The sequence below is a fragment of the Ammospiza nelsoni genome, chromosome 3 (genome assembly GCF_027579445.1).
Source record: "Ammospiza nelsoni isolate bAmmNel1 chromosome 3, bAmmNel1.pri, whole genome shotgun sequence".
NCBI lineage: Eukaryota > Metazoa > Chordata > Aves > Passeriformes > Passerellidae > Ammospiza > Ammospiza nelsoni.
Genome location: NC_080635.1, coordinates 114770749 through 114781206, shown reverse-complemented (window position 1 = coordinate 114781206; position 10458 = coordinate 114770749). Strand labels below are relative to the sequence as shown.

Genomic DNA, 10458 nt, shown 5'->3' with positions numbered 1-10458 from the left:
GCCAGTTCTGGGAATGCCCAGGAGAGCAGATCCCTGCCAGTTCTGGGAATGCCCAGGAGAGCAGATCCCTGCCAGTTCTGGGAATGCCCAGCAGAGCAGATCCCTGCCAACCCCAGGAATGCCCAGGAGAGCAGATCCCTGCCAGTTCTGGGAATGCCCAGCAGAGCAGATCCCTGCCAACCCCAGGAATGCCCAGGAGAGCAGATCCCTGCCAACCCCAGGAATGCCCAGGAGAGCAGATCCCTGCCAGTTCTGGGAATGCCCAGCAGAGCAGATCCCTGCCAACCCCAGGAATGCCCAGGAGAGCAGATCCCTGCCAGGTCTGGGAATGCCCAGCAGAGCAGATTCCTGCCAGGACTGAGCTGCTCTGGTCACTGCCATGGCCAGCCCAGCTCCAGCAGCAGCACACCCGGACACCTGGGATCCTTCAGCTGGCATACTGGGAGAGGGGATCTGCACACCAGGAACACCAGCCTGCATTGCACAGCCCAGGGGCCTCTGGAACAGAGGGAAAGGCAGTGGAGGGAAAGGCTGGCATGGCATCAGCTCCAGGGATCTGAACTGGGAGCCTGCTCAGGGCTCCTGCCTCACTACACACAGCTGGACTCGGATTATCCCATTCCCTCTGCCAGGAGAAAACCAACAATGGGCTGTGGGATCTCCATGGGGAGAGCAGAGCTCAGCAAACGTGCTCAGAGCAGGCTGGGGTTACTGGAACTGCAGTACAAGTCAAACGCTATCCCTAAAAGATTGAAAAAATATCTTTAAACAAAATAATGTGGCATATTTACAGAATTCCTTAAGTGCAAACTCTTGTCACAATTCACGTAGTCGAGCGCGATTTCGACTCCCTGTACAAGAAGGTGCTCTTTCGTTAATGAAAGAAGGACTCTAGCTCTGGATTCCTGATTCAGTAACGTGTCTCTTGTGCAAGGCAGTAAAATTCCTGTTTCTTCCCAAGATTCTCCTGACGGCAGCCCCCGAGGCGGCCGTGCCGCTCCCCGTTACCGCACCACGAGGCAGGAGACGCAGAGCTTGGAGGGGCCGATGCAGTCGTCATGGCAGAAGGCGCCGCAGCCCTTGCACATGATCATGGCTTTCAACCTGCAGTAGCATTTGGAAGGGGGATCCTCCATGGCGCCGTCCTCGGCGAACGCCTGCACCGGCAGGCTCTGCCCGCGGCCGCCAGAGCTCACGGCCTGCCCGGCGGGGATGGTGGTCACGGTCACCGAGAAGGACATGACGTTGCCCATGGAGCTGCCCAGCTGGTTGCACTCGCCCATCAGCGAGCCCTGCCCCACCATGTCGGGCGAGGTGGAGACGTTGATGGTGCCGCTGTAGCTGCCGGGCAGCTTCGGGGGGTGCGGGGCGGGGAGCAGCGGGGGCTGCGATGGATCTGGGGATGGGGCGGGGGGCCCAAAGAGCTCCGTGCCACCGTGGCCCTTGCCCCTCATGGCGTGGGCCATCTGCTCCTGCGCTGCCTGCAGCAGGTCCCTGGCCAGCGCGGTGCCATCCAAGGCCGGCACCTTCTCCTTGGCGGCCTTGGGCTCTGCGGGGCCGTGCGAGCCCTGCTCCTTCTCCCCCTGCCCCGCCCGCGGCTCCTCCTTGCTGCTGCCGTGCTCCCGCTCGTCCCCGGAGCTCTCATCGTCCGCGTCCTCCTCGCTGCTGCTGCCGCTGCCCCGGCCGCCCGCGTCCTCGCCCTCGCCGAGCTCTGCCCCGGCGCCCTCGGCGGGGCTGCCCAGCCCCAGGCGGGGCTCGGCGCTCAGGGAGGAGCCTCTCCTCAAGCTCTCCGAGCCGCGGCCGTAGGTGGAGATGTTGAGCAGGTAGTGCCCGGACATGGCAGGCTTGCACGTCCTCCTGCCCGTGAAGCCCAGCATGAATCTCTGCCTGGTGGAGCTGCTCTCCACCGGGAAACCTGAGTGCGGGAGGTTCAGCTGCGAGGGCTGGAGGACGGGCAGCACGTTCTGCCTCTGCACCCTCTTGATCAGAGTCTGCAGGATCTGCTCCTGGGTGGATTTGCTCAGCGCCTCGTGGTGCTGCTCGGGCCCGGGCTCCTTTCCCGAGGGCAGCGGGAAGGTCCTTGGAATGTGAGGCAGGGGCCTGCTCTGGCAGAAGATCTTGCCAAGCTGCTGCGGGAGCACCCCCGATGCTCTGTCCCCCGCCTCGGTGCCGTTCCCCGCCGCCCCCTTCTCTTCCTGAGGAGCCACCGGGCCACTTTTCGCTTCTGCTTTGGTCAGCGCCTTGGGCAGGATCTGCTCCAGAGGGACGCTCTTGCCCTGGAGCAGCTGCGTCACCAAAGGGTTGTTGGCAGGAATGCTGGAGGAGCTCGCTCGGGGAGGGGATTTAAGGCTGGCTGCTACCGAGGAGCTGCTGGAGGCTGGGACGGCTGCACCCACAGCTGCAGCCCGGGCTCCGGGGCCCGTGGGTGGCAGCGGGGACACCAGAGGGGACGGAGGTTTGCCTTTGGGGAGGTCACAGCCGCTCCCCGCTGCGGGCCCGTTCCCGTTCCGGGCCGCGGCAGGAGGGGCCCCGCCGGGGGTGCCCGGGGAGCCGGGGGTGGCCGTGCCCCGCGGGGGGCTCGGCGTGGCCCCGGCTCCGTTCCCTAGCGCCGGGGCAGCCGCGGGGGCCGCTCCTGGCTGTAGTTGTGCTCCAGGAGGATGGCGAGCAGCTCCCGGCTCCGCCTGGCCCTGCACCTGCGAGCGGGGCCCTGGGCCGTGGGGAAGGAACCTTCTCGAACCTCCCCCGCTTCCAGTTCCTGCCGGTTCCAGCGCCTTGGCTCCAGCTGCGGCTTGGGGGGCTCCGCCGGGGTCGCTCCCGTCTCCTCCCCTGCCCGGGGGTCTCCCCCCGCCCGGGCCGGGCCCTGGCACGGCTCCCCCGGCCGAGGCTGCGGCGGCTGCGGCTGCTGCCCTCTGAGCCTTGGCCTGCTGCGCTCTTGCCTTGATGTCGGCCAGGGTCCTGGCCCCTGTCCTGCCAGGACTGCCGAGGGACAGCGGGAAGCACGGCCTGGGAGAGACCTGGCCCGCAGGAAATGGCATCGGGGAGATTCTGGACACGGGAATCTGCAAGAGAGCGGGAGAAAAGCACAGCTGAGACACGGGAACACCTGACCCAGGAGAAACATGGGGAACACCCGACCCACAGGTTGGTGTTTGCACTTCGGTCTGAGAAAACTGGTGGTGGTGGTGGAGAAATCCCTTTGGAGAAATCCCTCCTGTCCCTGCCTTGAGACAAGAGACCTGTCTGACCCTCAGATGGAGAAATCCCTTTGGAGAAACCCCTCCTGTCCCTGCCTTGAGACAAGAAATGTGTCTGACCATTGGATGTCTCCCAAGCAGTTTTGGGGTGCTGCAAACCCCACGGCTCTGAGTGATGTCACAGACATATTCTATGGAAAATCCATTCCTTAGGAGTTTTCCACCTGAGAAGCTAAGAGGCCTCAGGAACAAAATGTAAACACTGATTATCTGCTGCTGTGGAATGCAACAGGTGCATCTGTGATTGGTGTCATGTGGTTGTTTCTAATTAATGGCCAATCACAGTCAGGTGGCTCGGACTCTCTGTCCGATCCACAAGCCAAGCCTTTGTTATTCTTTCTTTTTCTATTCTTAGCTAGCCTTCTGATGAAATTCTTTCTTTTACACTTTTAGTATAGTTTTAATATAATATATATCATAAAATAATAAATCAGCCTTCTGAAACATGGAGTCAGATCCTCATCTCTTCCCTCAACCTGGGACCCCTGTGAACACCATCACACAGCCCCACAAAGCAGACTGCCGTGCTGCCAGGGGCTCTGCCTTCCCCCCCAGTGTCTGGGCTGGCTGCAGGGGAGCCTGGATGGCCCCTGTGGCCCTGGGTGTCCCCAGCTGCCAGGCTCCTGTCCTTTGTCACCACAGCCCTGCAGAGCCCTGCACGTCTGCAGCCTGGGATGGCAGGAGCTGTGACAGGGATGGGCTGGGCTCTGAGGGCATTTCCACCCCCCTGAGCCCACGGTTTGGGGTTCAGAGCCCCGGGGGAGGCCTGGCCGTGGCTGTGTCCCTGCCGGGCTCACCTTGAGCGGGGGCACCCGCGGCACCGCCGGCCCCGTGCTGGGAAAGGGCTGCCTGCGAAAGGCCTGGGGCTGCTGCTGCTGCTGCTGCTGGTGCTGGCAGGGCTCAGCCACACGGGGCTTCTTCTCAGGGCTGCCTGGAGCTTCCTCCCTGCTCTCCAGCTTCCTCTTGTGGGCCTCCACCCCGACCTCCATGGCCTCGCTCCCGGGGGGCTTCTTCTCCTTCTCCTTCTCCTTCTCCTTCTCCTTCTCCTTCTCCTTCTCCTTCTCCTTCTCCTTCTCCTTCTCCTTCTCCTTCTCCTTCTCCTCCTCCGCCTTGGCTGCCACAGGGCTCTGCGCCTTGGCTGCTGCCCCGCCAGCCTCGGGGCTCTTTGGTTTGCTTGGGGCACCCAGAGATTCCTTCCCTGGCACCTCCTTGGCCACCCCAGGCTTCCTCTGCTCCTCGGCCCCGTGGCTGGAGGTGCTGGGGGGTTTTTGGGGCAGGGTTTCTCTCTCCCGGCCGGGCCCTGGTCTCTCGCCGGCTCTCACCGCTCGCCGCTCCGGGGACACCTCAGGCTTGGCTGCCTTGGGCTGTGGCTCCTCTCTGGCCTCCTCTCCTGCTTTCCTGCTGGCTCCTGGGGCTGCCTGGGGCTCTGAGGGAGCTGTGGGCGTGCTCTGCTCCCGCCGTGGGGCCGGGGGGCTGCGGGGCCGGCCGGGCTCTGCCGCCTCGGGCTGTGCTGTCAGGCGCTCCGACTCCTCGGGGCTCAGCCCAGAGCTGCCAAGGGAAACAGAGATTCTGCTTTGTAAAACACCCCTGCAAATCCATCCCATCCTTGGGAAATGGGGGCTGGATTCTCTAAATAAGCTCCCTAAAGAGATGTCTCACACACCCAGTTCTGCGCCACCATCACTGAGAACCTTCCCTACTGATAATCCTTCCACAGGAAGCAGAAATGAGCATCAGAGATTGAAACCAGCTAAATGCACTACATGGAACACTGGGTAGCTCCAGGCCTGCTCCAGACACCAATTTTCCAGGTTGCACACCCAAAGGGTTTGGCCAACAGTGAGTATTTCCCTGTATGAGCCCCCAGTGCCTCCTCTGCAGCTCGCACGGTGACACTGGCAGGAGGGGACACTGAGAAGGAGAGGTCCCACCACCCCTTCAGGAGGAACATGGGATCTAATTCCCACAGAGATGTCTGGGAAAAGTTTCTCCTTCTGGATTAACTCTCAGTGATTCATCAAATTGTTTTTTTTTTTTTTTCCCAAACATAACCCTGTGAAGGTTTAGTGAATCTGTGGATTGGTTCCCCAGACAAGTTCTCAGGAGCTGGAGGGAGCTGAGCTCCTGCACATGTCCCCTCCACACTGTCCTGCTGTCCCCCTCATGCCTAGGACTGGGGCTGTTGTCACCTTCCCACCTGGCTCAGGTGGCTGAAGAAGCTCCTGCTGAGCTGCACTCCCAGCCTGGTGTATCCCTGTAGTGGTTCCTACAACCTGTAGGGACACCCACAGCATCCCAACCACACCATGGAATGCCAGGAATGCCCCCAAAGCTGGCACAGGGCAGGGTTAGAAATCCCTAGTCAGTTATTTACACCTGTGTGCTCCTTCCCAGGTCTCTCAGCAACTCAGAAACCTCCAAACCCTCCCTGAGGCCCAAAGGATGGGAAACCTCTGAAGCAAGAGGAGGCAGACAATGAAAACTTGGCAGATTTGGTGTGGGTCTGGACATGTGGGAATGCAGGTCCTGACCCTGGGCTGGCTCCAGGCAAGGAGGGGAAGAGGAGTCACATCCCAGGACACCCTGCAGTGGATAAATGGTGACAAACCTCCCACCTGACCCAGATCCTGCTGCCATTCCCAGTTTCCTGGAACCAGCAGGAGCCAGGAACCTCCCTGAGGCTCCAGGGAACCCAATGTCCATGGATGGACACCCCAGAACCCAGCTGAGCCCTCACCTCTGCCCGTAGTAGCTCTCAAAGAAGTGCTCCTTCCACAGCTCCACCTTCTTCTCCTTCTCGATCTCCTGCCGGATCCGGAGCTGCATTTCTGGGGTGAACTCTCCTGGGGATGCAGAGGGGAATTCTGAGCAGGGAAGGGTTGGGAAGCAGGGCAGGGACTCAGGTGGGTGTCCCAGGAGCCCTGACAGCCCAGGCTGCTGCTCCAGAGGAATGGGGCAGTCCAGGGAATGGAGCTGGGAAGGGAATGGAGCCCCAGGAGAGGCTGAGGGAGCTGGGAAGGGAATGGAGCCCCAGGAGAGGCTGAGGGAGCTGGGAAGGGAATGGAGCCCCAGGAGAGGCTGAGGGAGCTGGGAAGGGGCTCAGCCTGGAGAAAAGGAGGCTCAGGGGGGACCTTGTGGCTCTGCACAAGTCCCTGACAGGAGGGGACAGCCAGGGGTGATTGGGCTCTGCTCCCAGGGAACAGGGACAGGAGGAGAGGGTCAGACGTGGAAGGGCCTCACCACCCTCCCAGGGAGAAATTTCCCCAATTTCCATGCAAACACCCGAAGGGATGGCTCAAAGCACTCCATGGCCTGCTCTGGAACAGAATTTCCCTTCTCTGCCCCCAGTAGTGTCTGCGTTTAGGTGCCACAACCCCAGAATGCCCCAGCTCTATTGTCAGTTCAGATTTTAAACATTTTTCCTTCTTTTCTCATCTCTTCCAGAGATTTCCTGTGTCAGTTCAACACAGAACTCCTCCTGCAGCCCTTTCCTACCCTGAACCCCCCATCTGTGGGCAGTGAGTCCTGCAGAGCTGCAGCTTCTGCAGGAGCACCCTGCAGGCTCTTTCAGCCCTCCCTGGCTCATCCTGGGGCTCCCCCAGCCCCTCCCCAGCTGATCCTGGGCCTTCCCCATCCGAGGGTCCTGGGGCTCCCCCAGCCCCTGCCCAGCTCAGGGGTCCTGGGGCTCCCCCAGCCCCTGCCCAGTTGGGGGGTCCTGGGCAGGCTTTACCTTCTGACAGCCTCTCCTTCCAGCCCTGAGCAGCCGAGGTGAAGAACTCGTTGTTGAGCGCGGAGCTGCTGAGCTTCATCAGCCCGTCAGGACCCACCTGGGGGGACAGAGCATGGTCACCTGCTGGCCACAGCCTGGCCACAGCCCTGGTCACAGCATGGCCACAGCCCTGATCACCTGCTGGTCACAGCCTGGCCACAGCCCTGGTCACCTGCTGGCCACAGCCTGGCCACAGCCCTGGTCACCTGCTGGTCACAGCCTGGTCACAGCCTGGCCACATCCCTGGTCACCTGCTGGTCACAGCCTGGCCACAGCCCGGCCACAGCCCTGGTCACCTGCTGGTCACAGCCTGGCCACATCCCTGGCCACCTGCTGGTCACAGCCTGGCCACAGCCCTGGTCACCTGCTGGCCACAGCCTGGTCACAACCTGGTCACAGCCTTGGTCACCTGCTGGCTACAGCCTGGTCACCTGCTGGCCACATGATGGCCACTGCCCTGATCACAGCCCTGGTCACCTACTGGACACCTGCTGACCACAGCCCTGGCCAGCTCCTGACCACAGCCCCATGTCACCTGGTGGCCAGAGCTCATGCCACAGTCCTGGTCACCTGCTGGCCACTGCCCTGTCACCTCCTGGCCACAGCCCTGTCACCTGTTGTCCACCTGCTGGCCACAGCCTGGTCATCTGCTGACCAGAGCTCATGGCCACAGCCCTGGCCACTGCCCTGGTCACCTGCTGGCCACAGCCTGATGTCCCCTGCTGGCCACTGCCCTGGTCACCTGATGGTGACTGCCCTGGCCACAGCCCTGGCTACCTGGTGGCCACAGCCTGGTCACCTGCTGGCCACTGTCCTGGTATGCTGGGCCATGGCTGGAGCAGGGGAGCAGCTGTAGTGTCCAGCTCTGTGGGGACCAGGATTTTGTCACACAGCTGGACAAAGCAGAGCCTCAGAGGGGCACACTGAAAACGTGCTGCTGTTTCAATGATTATTAGGTGACTATTATTATTATTATTATCATTATCATTATTATTATTATTTGACAGTGAGGTCACCCAAAGGTGGATTGGCTCTCCCTGCCCCTGTGCCCCTCTGCCCACAGGTACCACAAGGGGAACAGGATCTCCACCTGGCATCCCTCCCTGCCTGCCCCAGAGCCCTGCAGGGTGGGGCAGCCCAGGTGAGTGTGTACCTGTGTGGGACAGCCCAGGTGAGTGTGTACCTGGTGGGACAGCCCAGGTGAGTCCTGTACCTGTGTGGGACAGCCCAGGTGAGTTGTGTACCTGTGTGGGACAGCCCAGCCCAGGTGAGTCCTGCACCTGGAGCAGCCCAGGTGAGTTCTGTACCTGGTGGGGCAGCCCAGGTGAGTGTGTACCTGTGTGGGACAGCCCAGGTGAGCGTGTACCTGTGTGGGACAGCCCAGGTGAGTCCTGTACCTGGAGCAGCCCAGGTGAGCGTGTACCTGTGTGGGACAGCCCAGGTGAGTCCTGTACCTGGAGCAGCCCAGGTGAGTTGTGTACCTGTGTGGGACAGCCCAGGTGAGTCCTGCACCTGGAGCAGCCCAGGTGAGTGTGTACCTGTGTGGGACAGCCCAGGTGAGCGTGTACCTGTGTGGGACAGCCCAGGTGAGTCCTGTACCTGTGTGGGACAGCCCAGCCCAGGTGAGTCCTGCACCTGGAGCAGCCCAGGTGAGTTCTGTACCTGGTGGGGCAGCCCAGGTGAGTGTGTACCTGTGTGGGACAGCCCAGGTGAGTGTGTACCTGTGTGGGACAGCCCAGGTGAGTTGTGTACCTGTGTGGGACAGCCCAGGTGAGTGTGTACCTGTGTGGGACAGCCCAGGTGAGTGCTGTACCTTGGCACCCCAGCCCAGGTGAGTTGTGTACCTGTGTGGGACAGCCCAGGTGAGTGTGTACCTGTGTGGGACAGCCCAGGTGAGTGCTGTACCTTGGCACCCCAGCCCAGGTGAGTTGTGTACCTGTGTGGGACAGCCCAGGTGAGTTGTGTACCTGTGTGGGACAGCCCAGGTGAGTGTGTACCTGTGTGGGACAGCCCAGGTGAGTGCTGTACCTTGGCACCCCAGCCCAGGTGAGTTGTGTACCTGTGTGGGACAGCCCAGGTGAGTTGTGTACCTGTGTGGGACAGCCCAGGTGAGAGTGTACCTGCTGCAGCCCAGCCCAGGTGACCGTACCTGTCTGTCCACGTCGGGCAGCAGCAGCAGCAGGCGCTGCTGGCCCTCAGGAGGCAGCAGGCTGAAGGTGTGCTTGTTGATCAGGGCCCTCAGGTTGGTGTTCACCAGGATGGAGTCCGGCGTCTCCACGTCGATCTCGGCGCAGCGCGCTCGCTTCAGCTGCCCTGGGGAGCACAACACACCTGGTCAGCCTCACCTGGTGAGCACAACACACCTGGTCAGCCTCACCTGGTCAGCCTCACCTGCCCTGCCCTGCCCTAGGGGAGCACAACACACCTGGTCAGCCTCACCTGCCCCTGGGGGAGCACAACACACCTGGTCAGCCTCACCTGGTGAGCACAACACACCTGGTCAGCCTCACCTGGTCAGCCTGCCCTGCCCTGGGCGGGGCACAACACACCTGGTCAGCCTCACCTGCCCTGCTGAGCACAACACACCTGAGCAGCCTCACAAACGTAAGACAGAAAAACAAGGATGGGACTGCATGGGCTAAAGCTGGAATGGGACAATGAACTGCAAGGTGCAAATGGAGCAGAACTGATCACAGTGACAGAGCCCGTGCCTGGTTCTGCATTTTGGGGCCATTTTGGTTCATCTTGGGTTCATTTGGGGACCATTTTGGTTCATCTTGGGTTCATTTTGGGACCATTTTGGTTCATCTTGGGTGCAGCCCTGGCTGGGCCCTTGTGCTGCCCAAGGTGGATCCATGCAGGAGATGCTTTCAATAAATCCCTGTTTGATTCTTTAGCTCTGCCCAGCCTCTGCTCCAGCTCAGCCTGCACAAGGCATTACCCCAAACACAACCCCGTGAGGGTTTGGTGAATTTATGGATTGGTTCCCCACACAATTTCTCAGGAGCTGGAGGGAGCTGAGCTCCTGCCATGTCCCTGTCCCTGCCCGCTGTCCTGCTGTCCCCTGTCCCCATCATGCCCAGGACTGGGGTTGTTGTCACCTTCCCACGAGCACAAACCTGGCTCAGCAAGCTCTGGACTAAACCAGCCCAACCCTTCATCTAAATCTGAAAGTGATGGGCACATCCCAACCCTGGCAATGGGCACATCCCAACCCTGGCAATGGGCACATCCCCACCCTGCCAGAGCTCCTGGACAGCCAGGGAACCCCAGGGTGGGATTGTTGGGATCACCTGGGCAGCTCCAGGAGCTGAACTCCATCACCCTTTGGGGTTGCTCCCCCTCAGGACATTCCATCCCTTTGTAAGAAAATCCCCAAATTCCCCAGGGTCAGTCCCACCCTTGTAAAATGTAACAGGAACCAGGAAGGTTGGG

General features: G+C 61.1%; 1 protein-coding gene across 1 annotated transcript in view; it reads right to left on the bottom strand.

The window, feature by feature from the left end:
• Window positions 1-390: 390 nt before the first annotated feature.
• Window positions 391-10458, bottom strand: part of ASXL2 (ASXL transcriptional regulator 2) — a 50931-nt gene continuing 40863 nt past the window's right edge. Inside the window, exons 8-12 of the mRNA XM_059469555.1 lie at window positions 9173-9336; window positions 6985-7081; window positions 5992-6097; window positions 4052-4802; window positions 391-3059 (exon numbers count right to left, since the gene is read on the bottom strand). Coding sequence (XP_059325538.1) covers window positions 1005-3059; window positions 4052-4802; window positions 5992-6097; window positions 6985-7081; window positions 9173-9336 — 3173 coding nt within the window. The 3' untranslated portion in view covers window positions 391-1004. The remainder of the gene's footprint in view (window positions 3060-4051; window positions 4803-5991; window positions 6098-6984; window positions 7082-9172; window positions 9337-10458) is intronic.